The sequence below is a fragment of the Grampus griseus genome (assembly GCF_964374135.1).
Source record: "Grampus griseus genome assembly, chromosome: 2".
NCBI classification, from domain to species: Eukaryota; Metazoa; Chordata; class Mammalia; order Artiodactyla; family Delphinidae; genus Grampus; species Grampus griseus.
The window spans coordinates 23,177,976-23,197,910 of NC_139018.1; the positions used below are offsets into that span (position 1 = coordinate 23,177,976).

Consider the following 19,935-nt stretch of genomic DNA (forward strand, 5'->3'; position numbering starts at 1 on the left):
GACTAAGCATTAATTTATGGAGTCAAATCCTAAAGTAACAGACGCCACTTCCGCAGTAACACTAAATGTGGCCTTGTACCTGTATTTTCATAGCCTGCTCCTGTCTAATCTGTTGCCAGGTGGTAGAACACATTCTTCTCCTCAGGATATTGGATGCTGCATCCTGCACCCTACTGAATAATCCTTTGCCTCCGACATTCAGAGGACTAAGATATAAATAAATGCTTTTGCCTGCAGTGCAGGAAGGAGTCCTATATATTGTGCCCCTTCAATTCTGTTCTCCTCATTCACTGCCTGTGTCACCAAGAATGTTTTTCTCACTTTCCTCACAAAACTTATAAAGCTACAAATCAAAAAGTACAGGAAAAGAGGAGGTTCTCAGCAGGTTGCAAATATCGTATCTCAGTCATTTAGACATTTGTCAGCTCAATAACCCACAGCCAAGGTTTGGGGAAGAATTACTGGGATGTGACACAGTATGTGGGCTGGAGTTCAAAGAAACGACTGCCGAAGAGGTCTGAAAGCAGGGAGGATGCAGCCCACACCCCAGCGGAGGCACAGAGTACAAAAGACAGACGTGCAAAAGGAAGGGTGAAAAATCAAGCGCTTACAAAAAAGGCAGTGTACGTGCTGTGGGTAGGGGACCCTGGTTTTGTACGTTTGCTTTTTGTTTTTTATCAAGTTTCATATATGAGATAATGTGCATATTCAAAACAATGGTGAGAAATGAGCTTCCAATGTCCTTCCACATCCTATGTGGTCTCACGTGCTTAGTGGGGAACTCAACAAATGTTTATTAAGATTGACTATAAAATGGGCAAGAAGGATTCATCTTTTAAAAAAAGAAAATGACCACAAATTCCTAACCTATCAGATATCTCTAGATCAGGGGTCAGTAGACCAAAATCCAGCTCGATGCCTGCTTTTTAAAATCAAGTTAGATGGAATCACAGCCATAATCCTTCATCTATGTATTGTCTATGGCCGCCTTTGTGTTACGACAACAGAGCTGAGTAGCTATGACAGGGATTGTGAGACTCCCAAAGTCTAAAGTGTTTACTCTCTGGCTCTTTATTGGCTTTTGCTCTGAGTGATTAGTCAGAAAAATCGGAATACTTAGCAATATAATATTGCCATGATCTTTTAGTAAAACGGGGGCATCTGCTTCAAAGCTAAGATGAAAGAAGAATTCGACAACAGAGGGTCCTCAAGCATTTTCAATTCTACAGACTTTCCAGTTTAGGCTTCCGGATTGGTCAGGATGGATATAATTTGTAATGAGACCCTCAGATGCTTAAGCAAGCTATACTTTCCTTGGAAAGATTCTAATAAAAGCAAACCCAGCTTTAAAAAGGTACTTTCTATTTCATTGTGAATTTTAGTCCTTAATAAATCCTTTAAGATTCTTTTCTTGCATAGAAAATTCAAGGGCCCAGAAAAGGTTTGGGGTTTTGTTTTGATTTTTCCTTTTTTATAGTTTGAGACATATAATGCAAGGAAGTGAGAAAAATGAAAGAGAAGATAAACACATGAGCAGGAATTTAAGAAATGTCAAGAGTACACAGATATCAGAAAGGGACTAAGGTAAGAAATGCATCCTCCCAGGTACATATTCACTTCTTTTGTTGCTGCCTATTAGCTGTAACATCTAAAACACTGTGTTCAAAGAACAGAATTATCTCAGAAATGAAGAAAATTCAGCATCTCACCAGAGCTCTCACTACGAGCCTCTATTCTTAGAATCCTAACATCAGTTAAAGGTGGCTGTTACCTGATCATATGTTCTAAACAGGTCTGCTGATGAGCAGTGAGCTAGAAGTCCCCAGTGCACAATTACACAGGTGACATCAAGAGGGACTAACCTCACGTAAGTGATGGTTTTCATCCTGAATACTGGAACCATTCCACCTTGCAGGAAGCCACAGTAAGTTGTTTAAATCACAGCTGTTTGGATAAATCATAGCTAAACAATTTCATAACCCCTATCAACCAAGGTTTTCAAAGCCTTTCAGATACACAGTAATGAATCCATCTAACAAGTATTTCCCAATCATTTAATATACTCAATACACAAACCTTCTTTCATTATTATCAAAGAGGCAGGTAGCTATTTATATATATGGGTCAATGGAGAATACTATATAATGAGACTGTATAACATAGTGATTCCTGTGTGGGCTCAGGGCCCCACTGTCTTGGGTTTAAATCCCATTTCTCCTACTTCCTTGCTGTGTGACCTCGGGACCATCTTTTGGCTCCTCTGTGCCTCAGTTTACTCATCTTTAAAATGGAGATGATGATAAAGCCCCTCAGGGGATTGTTATGAGGATTAAGGGAGTTAACAATGTAACGTATTTAGAACTATACCTGCATATAGTAAATGCTCAATGAATATTTACTGAATGAAGGAACAAAGATGTTGCAGTGGAAAATTTACAGATGAAGGTCTAGAAATCACTTCAAGGGGCTTTATTCAATATTATGTGTGCTGTCACTGAAAGTGGACCACAGGGGCAGCTAAAGCTGACATTAAATCAAAGTAAAATATTGTACCATCAGCAACTCAGTCAGAGACTGTATCTTGTCAAAGTAGAAGGGCAAGATCCGCACTTTCCTTTTTAATTCCCAGATTTCTCAAGCTCTTTCACAAAGCAATGATTAAGTATCTAACAGTAAAATTATTTTTTTAAGTTGCAGTCATTTTCTGCAATACAATGGTTCTCATGCTGTTTTAAGTATTAATGTACTAGTTTTATGGGAAAATGTGGAAGTAAAGGGCACTGACATATTTCACTGTGAAGTTGGTTAATTAACGTGCATCAAGTAAATGAACTAAATAAAGTCCATTACGTTTTAAAAGTTACAAAAACATAACAACTGAGTAATGGAATCGTGTTGAATATTATAATTATGTGCTAAGAAATGCAGCTATTATAGTCTTTCCAGAGCTCGAGAAACAAAATTTGGAAACCTAAGAAATATCCTGTTCATCTTCATGTTACTAAGGGAGGAATTTTTGGCGACTCTATTTTGGGGAAACAAAATTAGTGAAAGTTCCACAAATGAGCATGTCATAGTTCTAAAATGCAGTGCTCTGATAAGTGTTTAAGCCCAATCCTCTGTGCACACTGCAGTAGAAATAAGAGTTACCTATTTTCAAACAGATTTGGGTTTGAACCTTACCTCTGCCACTATGTGCAGGCATGTGACCTTGGAAAAGCAAACTTTCTGAGTCCTGATTTTCTCAATTGTAAGATGGCCACAATAGTTTCTACATCATAATAAGTGAAAATGAGTTTTAAATAAAATACCATGTTTGAATGCACCCGGCACAGTGTAGCACCTTGGCCAGTGACATGCCAGAGCCAGCTCATGATAGCTGACTGCTACATTTTCAGGAATTTTCCAAGTTGGTTGTTAAACATAGCCATTATCAAAGATATATATATATATATATATACACACACACACACACACACACACACATATATATATACACACACACATATGAATACAATCTATTAAAAACAAAGGTAATAAAAGCTTAAAACTCAAGTCCATTGATATCCATGGTATCTGTATGGTGAAAAAAGTGTATAATCGTGTGCTCATGAGCATTACTTCCCAATTCGGAGTTTAATATTGTCATATCTGTGGCTTCAAATCAGCCACAGAGGGAATATTTTATACTATAGAAACTGTCACACACTACAGATTAAGGCTGTGTGTGTCTATGTGTGTGCTCGTTCTTATCATTTATCAGCAAGCTACTATACCTGACTCATCAGGAATACCCCCTCCCTCCTCCAGCTTTCCCTCCCTCCTCCCTTATCTGCCCTCTCTCTCTTCCTCCTTCACTCTCTCCCTTCCTTCCTTCATTATAAAGTTCTTAGTCCATAGACCCCACAAATTTCCTCTTCCTGTGCTCTTCCCCTGTACCCTTAAGAAGAGCAAAGAGCTACATTGACATGACTGAAACATCTCGTTGTAAAACCATCTGCCTTGAAACGCTTTCTCTTCCCCAGGTTAAACATTTGCACTTTTTAATCTTAAGATCCTATTTCAAAAATCAATCTATCAATTCATTTCAGACCTATTTTATACTCTCTTGTTCAACCTTTATGGATAAGGAGGTTGAATTTGTTACAGAAATTCATTTTCATATTATAAGTATCAAACAAACCAAATCACTCCAAGTTATGCGGCAAATTTCCTGGGTAATCACAGTATAATCCAGCATCTGAATAATTAACTGGGCACTGTCTTCCACCTTTCTCTCAAGAAATTCAGTCTCAATTCTCAGAACTAAAGTTATTGTGTATGTCTTATTCTTTGAAAAGAGAGAAAAAAAAAGAATTTAGGTCTAAGTCAAAGTGTTGGCTCTCTAATGCTTCCATGAATTAAAAAATAAAATATGTATCATTTGACTCAGAAAGATCAAAAGATAATCTTACCTTGAAATATGCATGAAGTAGAACCAGTGAGTTAAAAAGCTTGTTTTTTTTTTCCTTTCCCTCGCCAAACCCATTTATATTTTAGGTTAAAATACATAAACAAATAAATTTTATAATAAAACACATTCGTATTTCCACAAATTCCTCTCCAATTCAGGAACAGACACTGCTCTATACAGCAGAAACGATGACACTCCTCACTAATGTCTTCTGAAAAAATTTTCTGTTGATCTGTTCCTGAAGAAAACGTCTAACTAGAAGATTGATAATCTATGGGAAAACTCCTTGGAAATTAGCTCTTACATGAAATCCCTTTAGCAGTAAGCCCATTTAATCAAGCCAAAGAAATCAACAAGGGTTTCTTATTGTTGCTGATGGGGAGCCTGTTCAGCTATTATCATTAGTAATTTTCCACAGTAAATTTTGCCTCCTTAGCCAGGTAAGAAGTGCAACTTATGACCTCCAGATGCAAACCAGTTATCAGCCTTACAATTCGACTGAAAATTTGTTTTGCTTCTTTGTGAAGTTCCCTAAGGGTAAGGTTCAAAAGAGAAACGATAGGGGAGTGAGAAATAAAGGGAGAGGATTTCAAACCACAGATTACAAACAGAGAACAGAATCACAGAACGACACCAAGACAGTGGACTCCGAGACGAGATGGCAAGACAGATGTGCCAGATGAAACCCATGCTTGACTGCCGTACCAAGGAAAGCAAGCACAAGGACAAAACCACACAGAGATGCTGCGAGGGCAGCCCTTGGGGCTGCCGTGACCCCGTGGAAATAATCATAAAGATGAGAACCCATGAAATTATAACTACAAAAGAAAGTTATCCCCACAACTCATACACGGGACTGGCTGGGTTAGCCCGGATGTATCACTTGGATGAAACACGAGATGGCGTTATTATAGCCCATGCACTGGTGATGGAGGCCATGGTTAGTTGATTAGCTAGAAAACTCTCACTGCATGCCACACAATGATCCTGAGCTCGTCCAGAAATAAAAGATACAACAAATAGTCTATATCTGCAATAAAATTCTTTTTATGCCATCTGAAATTTGTGGAGAGGGATGTGTTTCTCTGTTGTTTCTGCATGTTTTTCTTTTATTACTATTATTTTTTTTCTGGCTCATTCGTCCTTTTTTTCAATGAAATGCATTGTCATAAAGGGGAGAGTAAAGACAAGTGGCCTGTGCAGATACAAGGAAAAATAAAAAGGGGAAAGGAGAAAATTTAAATAAAAAATATATAGGAGAAAGAAGAGGAAAACAAAGTACTTCATTCGTTTGTACACAACTTTCTTGGATTTTGTTGGTGTTTGTTTTGTTTTGAGCATAAATACTGGAGGGATATGCTGAAGGGGGAGAAATTTGAGATTAGGATGGCAAGAAAAGATTTTGTTGCCTTGGTTGATTTGTATATCTATATATCTCTCAGTATTTAAAAAATAATGACTCAAAAAAGTATAGCAATGAGTTAAAAATAGCCATAATGACCAAAACACTAAATACGAATCAAAGCAAAATAAACTGAACCACCAAAAATTCATGCGGCACAAGATGAGGTAAAACAACAGAAAACGTTTTTCAAATATATACAAAGTATATATCTATTTATATATATACACAGGAATGTGTGTATATGGATAGATATATCTGTATAATTTTTTCTCTCTACCCCTCCCAAGGATAATTGAGTTATGGAATCATCATTATAATTATGATAAAGAAAAAAAACAAAACCTAAAGAAAAGTTAACATGCTTTTCCACCAAGTTAAAACAGTATCATGCATGTCTATGTTGGCTGATGTAAGAATGATGGTATGAATTTCTGTGTAAACACATGGCTGATGGCAGGGGCTGTTGTTAATCTCTGTTTACATTATTCTAATATCATTTATACTGTGTCTATATATATATGGAACAATAGGCTCTATATATTTAGTATACACACATACATAAATATATATATGTACACACAGTATATATATTGGGGCTCATGGGAGAAAAAATACAGAACAAAAAGAATAAAAGAAAACACATAAAAGCCTCTCTTTCAAAACCCAATCCCTCTTTATTTATTAATTTTTCTCGGGTGCGGGGACTTGCTTAATGATTTCATTAAGCTCACTCCTTAACAACTACTTGCACTGGCATTTGAAATCAGGAAGTTCTCACAGCGTTTGAAATCAGGAAGTCTGGCTGGAAATTCTCCCTTCAACACGCCCATCCTTATTAACCTATTACCTAAGAAGCCCTGGCCCTAGGCCATACTGTATATGTGCAGTACTAATTTTTCAACCATAACGAATCAGAAATTCTGTGCCCCCAAACTAAGATATAGAAGAATGCTCCCTGGGGTTAATTGATTCTGCCACTGGGCGGCATCGTCTGTGGTTTCTCATGCCTGTCCTTGGACGGGGTATGCTAATTGCTGAATTAGAGACCTCTCCTTCCAGTTGAGTTCTGATAAAATTCTAGGCATTTCCATTCATTGTCTACATTGTTTCTTCCCTTCTTATCCCTCCTTTCCTTTTATTCCCCTTATTTTTGTATCTGTCTTCCCTAATAGACTATGAACTCCTAGAAGGAGTCTCATCTTGTTTTTAATTTCCTAGAACCTGCTCCAGTGTTTATAGATAGTAGTCACTAAAAACTGTTGCATAAATAAGTGATTTATTAAACTTTCAACTGGAAGTGTATATAGTTACACACTGATCTTATTGATTCCCTCTCCTTCGCAACATCACCAAAAAATCTTGGGTAATGGAGATGAATAGAATTTTTTTCATTTTTACCACTTTTGTTATTAGAGTCGTTGTTCTGGTTATAAAATCTATGATAATGATCAACCCACATTTTATGCACACCATGCCTGCACTATCAATGGCCTAATAGCCAATTAGTTGATTTTCCTATACTTATATTTCTATCCTTATTCTAATTTTTCAAAGCATTTTATCATTAGGGATTTAAAGGCCACATATTTGCTCCAGTCACTTAAAAATTAGCTTGGGCTGGGGTGGAGGTGGGTTATAAAAAAGTGAAGTAACTTATCACTGAGTGGGTTAATGAATGAAGAGAGAAACTATACCATTAAATTAGGAACATTATAACCCATGAATGTACTCTACTAATTTATAAATCAATGAAGGAAATTCAACACTTGGTAGGATTTAGCCTAGACCTAAATATGTGAATAACTGTTTGCTTTGTGTACACTGAACGTGTATTAGAGCTCAAATGTAAAAATTACTCATGTCCACAGCCAATAATGATTAATTAAATTAATGAAATTTATATCTACTTACATCCTTCTTTCCGAAGCTAAAACATTTCTCAGATTACTTCTATTATACCTTTATTCAAAGTGTTTTTAGGTGGACCCTAACATTCAAGGTGAATTCTGGACACTGTGACTCAGACATTCCTATGGCATTTCATTTAGGCATTTACTATTAAACTATACACTGAACAGTTACTTGACTGATGATTATTTAAACATGATTCTATTTACCAATCGTGAGTTTCCATATGGAAAAATCTTTCTAAAATTAAATAAAAATCTATTTATTTGTAATGAAAATATACAAGTTGCTAACTTCAAGTTTGCTGGAGACACAAATGACAAAATGCATTTCTATAAACTCTTAAGATTACCAACATCATATTTAAGGTCGATAATCAGCACACTTATTACTTTTCATCTATGGATTCTGAAAAATAAAGCTCTCTTTCTTCTTATCCTTTATTAGAAAATTATTATTGTCTTAACACTTCAGCTGCGTCCTCCGCAATGTTCCAGCAAATAAAAACTCTAAGGATTTGCTGGGCTTTTAACAATTCAGTGCCAGATTTTCATATTATAAATACTTTACTGAGGCATCTCAAACTGATAAAGACTAAGAACCCAGTTCTACCTGGAGAACATAAACAGGGATAAGCTCTTGGTGTTTTGCCAAATTTAAATTTCACCGTAATGGGTCGGGTATTACGTTAGTGTGAGGAACAAAGTAGCAATAACACCAAATGCAAATGTGAGGACTGTAGATTTGAGAAGTAAAAATACATCTGAGAACCACTCTGGGAATAGTAATTATTTTGTGATCTCAGATTACTGCCAGCAGTTTAAACATCTCCCTCAATCCAACCATTATAAATTGTTTAGCACAGTCCTATTGATAGATGGATGTGTTTCATCTTTACTTCCTTTTACTGTCTGCCCTCTGGTGCAAGTGCTGTCCCTTGAGATTTGATCAAGGACACTTAACAAAAGTGGAGGCAAAAACCCCGGCTAATTGACACCCAGAAAAATGTATCCCTAGATAATGGCTGGATGAATCAATATAGTTGTTAATTACTGCCATGCCCATTTCTCAGGTGCAAAAGGCATTTTTTTTCACTTTTCTCCTCTGCTCTGTGAACCCTGCCCCCACGATTTTTAGAATCTTAAGACCATAGACCACATAAAATTCAGACAATTGATAATTTTTAAATATACAGAAGCGAATCTGACAATACATTAGTTTTGACGTTATTTTTTTTTTCCGAAAGACGGAGACACTGGGCATAGGAGTTGGGGGGAGGGAGAGAGAAGGAATGAAAAGTGAATTTAAACCCTTTATCTGTATTTCAGAATCCATTCCCACATTTTAGATCATGAAGGTAAACTTACTAAAGACCTTAATTTTTATTTGGCTTCCACAATCTCATGAGAGAATCTCATTTCCTAGTGGTTATTTGAATCCTCTCCAGCTTGTCTATTTGTTGTTGTTGATTACAAAGAGGTAAGAAGGACAATGAAATATGCATTTACTGCACAATTTAACATCAATAGAAGTGTAGTTGGGAAGAAAAGGGTTTATATGCCAAGACATAAGTCTCAAATACCAAATAGACACCTCCTTCTTTGGTAGGGGACACAATCAATGTTTACAAATTAGGGAAGTTAAAATCCTGACCCTCAACTTTATGTACGTGAACAGTTATTCAAATATTCTTCTGAATATATTTATTTGATACAGATGGATTCATTATGACTTTATAGTTCACAATTTCAATTCTGAGTTCTCAAAGCAAATGTCCAGAAAATGCAACTCACTACAAAATGATCTAGTTCCCAGCAAAAGAAGGGACAGGGTAAGGTAGAGAATTATTTTTGCTAAAGAAACATGGATTTTGTTAGGGCGATACTTACTTGTATGAAATCATATATTTTAAAATAATTCACCAGGTTTTATTTAGCTGTTTAAAGGGAGATGAACTGAGAGGTATGAAAAAATCTCCAATTTTAATTTAAGATTATGAGGTATTTTGAGAGTCATACAAATTCAGTCAACAAATACTAATTGAGCTTTCACTCTGTGCCTTACTCTCATGATTTAGGATTTTTAAAAAAATCTCATTTACATATGTTCCAGCAAAAATATACAGAGAAAACTTGAAATCCATTGGATGTAAAAAGTTTCTAAACTATCATCAACCACACTCTAAAAAAATTTAGGTTGTCCTTAAAGAACTAAGCTACACGACTAAGCTACACCAAACCAGGGTGATCCCTAAATGCCAAAGTGGGTTGTGAGTATAAAAGTCATTTGCTTACATCTGACTCAAAACCAGCAGCTTTGAAAACCAAAGAAATATCATTTCATTTAAAATTTGATGCCCACATGAACCCAAAAGTTGTTGAATATAACATATACTAAAGTTATGAAAAGTTTATACAAATTTATGAAAAGCAAGAGCTTCTAGTGGACCTAAATTAATCAGGAAAGAACCTGTAGAGGTTAAATACCTTACTACTGAGACAGCCTAGAAAATCATAAATTTGGTAACAGTAAGAGAAGATAAGGTAATTGCAAGTAAGACAGAACAAGATTAGCCGAATTTAGGGTATTTCCAGCAGACGTCAGGCCCGGAAAAGAGTAAAATTTTAGAAACTGAGGTAGTGAATTAGAATGCTTAAACTTAGAATTTTAATCTCAATATTCACATAGAATCTCAGGATTAACAGTTTATGTCAAAGTTATGTAAATGTCACCATTGTCCACTGCTGCATGGGCAACGGAAGACCTCTCTTTAGGCAGTGTGAAACTTAACCCCAGAAACAACTGAGTTGATGGTTCTGATTTTTAATCTGTAATATTTCTGGAAAATCTTAAGGCTATAGAGATATTTCTCATACAAGGCAAAAAAGGACTTGACAGCTCTAAGCATGTAATCTTCATCAGTACTAATCAGGTTCCCTGGGCAAAACCTCTGCATCAATAGGTATATCTATCTCCTTCCTACATTAAATATGCCTCCGACATATTTCCCTGTGCATCTGAATCACTTATCAGGAATACTTTATGGAGTAAATTTAGAAAGAAGAAATGCTCATTCTTCAAATGTGATGAGTTAAATAATCCCAGGCAGAGGGGATCAATATCAGCCTCTTGGAGCTACGTGTTGGCTCCTTCGGAGTGGGCATCCTGTCACTTGCTTTATTTATATATTCCCTCCCATGCTCCCTTGCAGAACACAACAGATTGTTTTAAAAACTGTTGTTATTCCCCCACCCGCCCCATGTAATTATATCACTCAAGAAATGCTGGCATTGAATTTCTGTCCTCTGCTTTTGAATCAGATGAAGCACCTGTGCAGTCACTGAAAAGCAAATGGACTCGGTCTGGGGCTTTTCAAGTTTGGGCCTGTTTATGTTCAATACCAAATGGTAACATACCCACAACCTGGGGAGCCATAGACCTTGTGAAGCAGAGATCTAGAAAAGCCCTCTGTCTTCTTATGGAGGTTGCTATGGAGATGACGGTGTGTAGGAGGGGGAGGTAGTAGGGGAAGACAGTGGTGATAATTGAGAATGATCAAGCCTAGATTTTTATAAGACTTAATATCCAGAGATTTGATAAACGTTGTTACATATATACAGATATCACTGCTATGAAAGCAAGAAAACCAGAGAAAGGATACACAGAGAATCCAAATTGAAATCTAGGTATCTTAAATTATTGACCACAAAATCAGTGAATTTAACCTGCATCTTGGAGATCATGCCCTATTCATATCTGAATCCTTAATATGTAGCACATACCTAACATACACAACTGACCCTCAAAAAATATTTGTTGAACTGAATTCTGTTGGAGAGGTAAGTTAGATAGTAAAGTTCCGTATTCTATTTTCCAACAGCTCATTTGTGCAAACTATTAGAAAAGGAAGGATTCAAATCTAGAGATACACTGTATCCTGCCTGAGGGCTCAGAAATATTTATTAAATGAATGAATAAATCAATTATTTAATTAACAAAAATTTGTTGCCCACGTTCTGGTATAGATTAGACATATCTTCCCTTTAGAGTTCAAACCTCACTTAGAACACTGAGATTATGACCCAATAATCTGAAAAAAAATCTGACCAGCCAGGTCAAAGTTACTTTCCTCCCACACAGCTGAGCGTCCAAAGGAACAGATCACACTCCAGAATGGAAAGGCCCTGCAAATTATTGACATGTCCCTATGTAATGCTAAGAACAGGAACCCACAGAACTTCCTGGATCCAAAGCCATTTGCAAGATACCAAGCAGTCAGGCTTCCACAAAATCGGAAAATTGTAAATAATTTTAGGGTAACAAATGGAAGATTTTCACTTTTGTTATACTCATTTTTTTAATGAATCTTAAATTTCTCTAGAATTAACAAAGGAAATGTTTAATGGCTCTCCTTTATTTTTAAAGAAAAGGAAAAAAAATTAAAGCAACCCAAAGAATCAACTAGAAAATTCTATTTATTTCTCTTAGCCTTTACAGAAATAAGATCCTAACCCAACTCCAGCTTTTAACTCTATTAAACATACACAGAAATTCGATGATATCTGTTCTCTATTTTATATATATATATATATATATATATATATACATACATATATATAAATATTTAACTTATAGCAAGTCTCAAAACAGACGACTTGGGAAAGTTGATAGGAAATAATCAGGGACTGCAGTTGCCTGCTGGACATTATATCATATATAGCTCACTATAAAGAAAGACCATAAAACATCAAAATGTATCTGGGTGCAAATGGGGAACACACTGAAGCTTCTAATTGCCAAAGTACTCTCAACTTGAGCACAGTAGATACATTTCGAAGCATCTCAGCCGTTGACATGGCATGGTTCTGTCCTAATTTTGTGTTTACTATGTTATATTGCTGCACAAATTCTCTAAACACACAATGAACAAAATCAGTATAAATATAATACCATGCTAACTGCTGTTGAAATCCCATGGAAAAAAAATAGTTTTGGTTGTTTGATTTTGGTTTTTGTTTCGTTTGCCACTTAGAGTCAGAACAGTTCATGAGGTTTACATGATCTTTATGGCCCCACTTTGGCTTTATGTTTTTTTGACGTCAATCCAATACAGAAGTCTTCATGTCCCACCCCCTGTCAATTTCGTAGCTGCCACTGGCTGCTATACACTTGCTGCTTTGGTGGTTAATCTGGGTGTCTGATTGCTCCAAGTTATGTCTTATGGACTTTTCTTTAGCTAGTCAAGGAAGTGACTTTAAATTTCCCTGGGACCTTATGGCTCCTTCCATGGGATTTGATGCTTTCGATTGATATTTATATATGTATTTATATACATATATAGATACAGGAAATACACACATTAACACACTATAATATATATATATAAAACACATGTATATTCACATATACGTATGTATTGTTTTTTGCAAATGAAAAAATAAAGCAAGCAAAACAAGACTGACCTAACCTACCTGTACTCGGCTCACATTCAACGAAGTCTTCGTCATCGCTTGAACATTCAGCAGATGAAACAAGGTCATCTGACGTTGGCTGCACATGTCAAAGAAAACATAATGAGGTAGGGGGAAGAGAGAGGAGAGAGAGAGAGATAAGGAAACCAATGAGCAAAAGCATCAAAGACTTATCACTGTGTCCTGCCTCCATCAACATTGCTGTCTCTCTCCTCTAAAGAGGGTATGCTGTAGGGTAGAGAATGTTAACTGCTGTGTAGCTTTGAATGGCTCTGGGTCCAGACAACCTGTGTGGGTCTATGTAAAGCTGAGTGTCCCAAGGTGGCCTGAGGAGGCTGAAGGCTATCCTATCCCTGTAGATCACATTGTGCAGCCTGACTCTATCCTGACTTTAATTTCAATTTTGAGAATCAGAAGGGCAGGAGAAGGGCTATTGCAAATGGTGGCAATACAAGGGAGCAAGCCAGCACAGAAGAACTACACTGCAGCTTGGAGAGGGTTTCCATACATATGGGGTGCAGTCTCAAGTGTATGATTTGGTGGTCGTGAATCTATAGGCTGGCATAATTAATGAACACTGTGGAATGCAGTCTGTTCGGGAATAGCATTATGGCTTCTCTCACTATCAGCGATTCTTCATGTAATTGCTGCAGTTAGTTGAATTAGTAACGTTGACCAGCAGACAGACACTACAAGACAGCCTCTGGACACAGGTAAGGCTGTTTCTGAAGACAGCAGAAAAAATTTTGATTGCAGCAAAAGTAATTCAATTTGAGACAATTTTTTTTTTCTATTGAATCCTGCAGTGCAGAAATTCCCCAATGCCAGGGAATCTGCTGCTGCAAGAAATATAGGGGACTGTGGGTGTGGGCAGTAAGAAGGCCCCTTGCTACACAGTAGACGAGAAAAGTACTTTCTGTACCTGGTACATTCTACACGCACAATAAATACTCTTTCAATCATTCCCTCAATTATTAAGCTACAGATCTTGTCTAAAAACCAAACTTTTGTCCTACTCTGTGCATAAGAGTACTCAATATATAGCAGTTGTTCAACAAATGCTCACTGATTTCTCCTTCCTGATGTTAATAATATTAACTGACTTGCCAGTCTTATTATTCCCAAAGCATTGAAGCCTGAATCCATATTCAAGAGAAAAAGCAATTACAAGTCAGATGCTGTGCTAGACATGTATATATGCTTATTAGTTGTAGTTATTACTAATTAATTAGACACAATTCTCACAATGATCCTTTGGGACAGGGATAATTATTACACTTTTAAAGGGAACTGAAGTTCAGAGAGGTTAAGCAAGTTGCTAAAGGACCCACAGCTAGTAAAAAACATAGTGAAGATTTGAATAGATACATCTTAGTCAAAGTGTGCATCTGTAGCTCCCATAGGCTTCTTTATACCCCTCCTTACACGATGTTATGGACTGAACTGTGCCCCCTCCCAAATTCATATGTTTAAGTTCTAACCCCCTAGTACCTCAGAATGTGACTGGTATGTGGAGATGGGGTCTTTGAAGAGGTAATGAAGTTAAAATGAGGTCATCTGGGTACGTAAATCCAACATGACTGTTGTCCTTACAAAAAGATGAGATTATCACTCACACACACACACACACACACACACACACACACACAGGGAAGGCCATGTGAAGGCACAGGGAGAAGACGGCCATCTACAAGCCAGGGGGAGAGGCCTTGGAAGAAACCAACACCCCTGACATCTTGACCTCAGAATTTTAGCTTCTAGAACTGTGAGAAAATAAATTTCTGTTGTTTAAGCCACCCTGTCTATGGTACTTTGTTATGGCAGCCCTAGCAAATGAATACACATGACAACCCATATGCTTAGTGTTTGCAGACAACATCCTTCTTGAAACAGACATAGTAGGCACAGAATTGCTGGACACAGCAAAGAACAGTAGAAAAACCACATTAGGTAATGGATTTTGCTTAATTAACAGTGGCAGAGAGGTGCCTTAAACCACATAATTGATCTTTATTCAATACCTGTCAGGGAGATACTTCTACCTCTGCTTCTCCTTAAAGTCAATAGAAAAAGATTTTTCAAACATACTATTTTTATTGTCAGCTAGACACTACTGAAATGTGCATTTCATTTCCACAACTGATGCTGGCAGCTGTATCCTGGAGCACCATTATTCGTGTTAGAGAGATCATGAGCTCACTCTCTTGGAGTTTCCTGCTACGATGGGGCCCAATATGGGTCCACTTCCGCTCATTAAGGGAAGGGAGGTGATAAGAGAATAAATATTAACTGTGTAAATGCAGAAGCAATTAGAAGAGGCAAACACCGTTTTGGGAAGGGCCACGATTATTGTTTGATTGTTCTAAAGCATGCATTTTCTATGGGGATGATATCCACCCATGCCCCTCCCCCAGTCAGCAATAATTGTTTTGGGCAAAACGGGGAGGATCTTAGATATGAAAATGGCTTTTGATCAGCCAAGAGCCACAGTACTAGAATGAATATACAGTATATCTGGTATTAAAATTATGGAGAAGGACAATTAGGAAAAGGTCTAAAAGTCTTCTTAGAGGCTGGTAATGAAAAAGAGGTTGAGAATACATTTCTAAAATGTAATCAATCGAAAATTAATTGTCAGTGACTTGATTATAAGGACCTTACAGAATGGCCCATATAGGACTTAACTAGCTTTGATCCCTAGAAAACTGGTGAGTTAATGAAAATCTAGTGAGCTTGTCTCAAGAACTGAAGGCCAGGCAATGAAGTTTAAAAAGGTCACTGAGCAAATGTATAAAAACAATGTATAACTCCAATAGAAACCAAAATAGGCATTAACATATTAGTGGAATCTTTAACTTAATACCAAAAAGTATCTTAATTTTTAAGAGAATTAAGATTTTACTTAATCCTTAGAATTATCTTAATTTTTATTGGCTAAAGAAACAAGGTAAGGTTTTTGTTTGTTTGTTTTTGTTTTCGGTTTTTTGTCTTTTTTAAGATAAGTACTAGGCTCTGTGGTGGAAAGGATATTTCCTACTTTCCCCTCAGCTTCCCCCGCCTCCTCCAATACCTCACAGGTTCTCACTTCTGTGGTTTGAGTGACACTGTCCCCAGCCCCACTCCCCTCCCCCATAACCACCTCCACTTCTGTCCCCAAAATGAGCCCCTAATCCCCCTGGCAGGCCCCAAACATATGCTCACCCATGTTCTCACTCCTTGTGCCTCACTTCCCAGAGATTTTTTTTTTTAATATGAGTATGGATGAGAACAAGTTTCCTCCCAGGCAACGGAAACACATTTTGCCAGTAGCTCCTATAAATGGTGACTAGACTCAAAGAAGATGAGATGACAGACAGTCTAGAGAGTGTGATTAAGATTGGGCTCTAGACAGCACAGCTATGAATCCCAGCTCCTAAACGTACAGTCTGTGACCTGGGGAAGCCAGTTACTTCCCCTCTCCGGGCCTCAATTATTTTCATCTGTAAATTGGGATTAAACAGAGTGATTTGTTACCGACTGAGCACGTGATTTAAGTGTACTGTTAAAAGTGAAGCTCTGTTCTTGGCATATGGTACATGCTCATTAAATATGAGCTAAAACTAGCTAACTAATTCAATCAATCAATCAATCAATAACAGGAACGTCGAGCCTGGGAGCCACTCCTAATTTAAATAGATGTGCTATCTGCCTATGCACATTACCTTTAATGATTTATCCCCCATTAGAACTGCTCTTCATTGCTGATAATTCCTTACCTCCATTTAATGGTACAAACACCATTTCTGGTTGGATCTGCCATGAAGAGAGATAAAGAAAAATATACTCATGAAGATGCCAAGAGAGCTTAAAATGCCATTGGAAGATCTGTTTCCAGTGGCTGTGGATCCAAACATTGTGTGTGGTCTTCTGTGAATTCAGCCCCTTCCTTTCTGTCCCTCAGACTTCACCATCACCATTTACAGATTCAGCCAATGAAACTCCCAAAGCAATTACAAACATCTCAATCCTCTCCTGGCCCAACATGGTAAACAACGTTTATCTGGAGAACCTGGCATCTAACACAGCCACGCCTGCCACAAAACACTGTGTAGCTTCAGAAATGCTTTCTCTGCCAGGAGCAGGAAGCTTTGATTTGCAAAGGGCTCAGGATTCAGATCACTATTTTTAGGGATTTTTAAAAAATGATTTCTGTCCTTGCCACCTAAACACAACAACAAAAATTACAAACCAAGGTTTTTGGATATACACTTAGGATCATATCCTAAAGTAATGATTATTTGATCCAAAATTACTCTCAGAAAACCCGAGGCTTTCTTTTAGTAGCTTTTTAATTTTTCTTGTCTGTGCCCTTCCCCAATTACAAGCAAATGCAGGGTCTGACTCTGACCCTTGGAAGAAAAGGCACACTTCCCTGATTATTGGTTCCCATGACTAGTGGAGTATGCTTCACTACCGCAGTATCTCACAGACTTGGGGTACAATTATCATGAGAAGAATGGATCTATGGACTTTTTTCCTTAAATAAAATGCAGGAGCCCTAGGCTGTGTGTGTGGGCGCGTCTGTGTGTGTGTGTTTGTGAGTGTGTGTATGTATCTTCTTACAATCACAACCATTTTTCATTATTGCTCATAATTCCTTAGAAAGAAGAGCAGTTAGTACTTTTGAGAGGAAAAAGGTATCTGAACTCTAGAATTATGCCTACTAATTTACCACTCATTAAACACTTGCTATATTTAGCCTTTGTGCTAAGCAGCGATCACACATTAACTCTTTCAGAACTCATAATAACCAAGGGTACAGACATTTGTAGTGACATCTGCTGTTTTAACCGTTCACCACCCACGCTCCTTCGGGTAGCAGTATTGCCTTAGGAAATTTCTCTATTCATATAGTTATGTGAGGAATGTTCATCAAGTTGCCTTCCATGTCATGTTAACTTTTTTCCCCTCACAATGATTGTCTAAAGGTCTCACAATTCCTAATGGCTAAGCTTAAAGTGTTTACATACTGTGGTTCCCATATGTCAAATACCAGCATTATCTACAAGTCATTCAATGAAGAATAGAAGACCCATAACCACTCCCCAACCAAACAGTTCCTTAGTGGCTAAGTGACTAAGTCAACCATCAGTGATATGGAACTATATCATCAAGGTGCTTTGTTCATTCATTCATGCATAATAAATATTTATTGAATGCCTGTGTCCAGCCTTGTAACAGTCAGGAGGGATAAAGTGATAGATAAAAACAGTTCTTTTGCGCTGGGAATTCACAGTCTCTGAAGAGGCTGTCTGGTCCACAGACAAACTTGACACAGTAAACTGAATGCTATGACAAGAGTAAGCATAAGGTGATAAGGGAGCGTATAGCAAGGGAGCAGAGAGAGCTCCCAGGCAGAGGGGCATGTGGAAAATTAGCCCTCAGGGACAGGCAGTAGTGAAGCAGGGGAACGCTGAGAGCTTCGAGAAGGAAAAGGGCATCCTAGGTGAAATCGACAGTCTTTGTAAAGGCTCAGAGATATGAAAAAGCACAGCTTATTTGTACACCCACAAGTAGTATGGGATAACTGGAGTGAAGAGATATACTAGAATGACAGTATGACAGCTCCTTGAGTTATCGTGTTGTTCTTGCAAACCTGGATAATGAGCATGAATTTAATATCCTGCCCTATCAGACTCCTCTCCTCCTTCCCCTCCCCACATCTCACCAGTGTCATCCATCACATCTCCTTAGGGAGCTAAGAATACACGTGGTTTCAGAACACAGCGCATGGGTCTGACTGCGCCATTCCCTCCACAGTGCAGATGAAGGACCTTTCCTTGCCTTCTCAAGGGGAGGAAAATATTCTTCTGTCCCTATATATTAGCCAAGTCCTATATTAAAAATAATAATTCATACTACCCCATTTTAAAATATGTATCTCATATTTTTAATCCACATGTTGAAATTACTTGGTTCTGTATTAGGACTCATAAAACTAAAGATAGGTATTATAATAACTTTCAATAAAATATCTCTCTGGCAGGAACCCTCTTTATTCCTTTCCTAAAAGATTTTTTATTGCATTTATATTCTTTTTTTACCCCTACCAGTGTTTATTGAAATTAGAATGAACTGGGACAGAAGAAAGCTCAAAACTCTGTCCACCCAAGTAAATTTATAGATATATTTTCCTTCTAATTCCCTCAGTTTTACAAACCTGGCTTCTCATTTTCCTCCCATGAGTTATTGTTTCTATAATCACCTGCTTCTAATTATTTACTCTGAAGGGCTCTACCTCATCTCAGTACAGGGATGGTTCTACACCATTCTTCATCGTTATCCGTTATTCAGCATTGAGAAAAATATCTGCTTCCGTGGTCAGAACCGCTTAAGAGAGTTTCACTATGTCCCCTTCTTACTGCCCAGATGCCGATTTGTGACTTCAAACTTCCAACCTTTAGCCCTTTATCTTATACTGAGAATAGGCTAATCATTTGGGGGGATGATCTTTCTTTTTCCACCCAGCTCCTTGGAAGCACGGTTATTTGACCGAGATTAAGCAGCAGATAAAATAAGTCCTGCCACAGAACAGCTTTATGAAATTATAAATAACACACTCAAGAATGATGATCGCCTTTCTTCCAGTGAAAAAGGAAAGGAGAAAGGCCCATAAGTACTCTGAAGTCCCACAGAAAACAGCCATACATCTCTGCAGC

The 19,935-nt window shown here is 37.5% G+C and overlaps 1 protein-coding gene across 20 annotated transcripts in view; it reads right to left on the minus strand.

Moving 5' to 3' along the window:
- Nucleotides 1-19,935, minus strand: part of NRXN3 (neurexin 3) — a gene marked incomplete at both ends in the record, with an annotated part of 1,628,308 nt that overhangs the window by 34,923 nt on the left and 1,573,450 nt on the right. For 14 of the 20 annotated variants that reach the window (XM_082647291.1, XM_082647290.1, XM_082647293.1 and 11 more), the window contains one exon: nucleotides 13,238-13,316. In XM_082647291.1, coding sequence (XP_082503417.1) covers nucleotides 13,238-13,316 — 79 coding nt within the window. Of the gene's footprint in view, nucleotides 1-13,228; nucleotides 13,317-19,935 lie in introns of all 20 variants that reach the window. The other 6 variants (XM_082647283.1, XM_082647281.1, XM_082647296.1 and 3 more) reach the window with 1 other exon arrangement.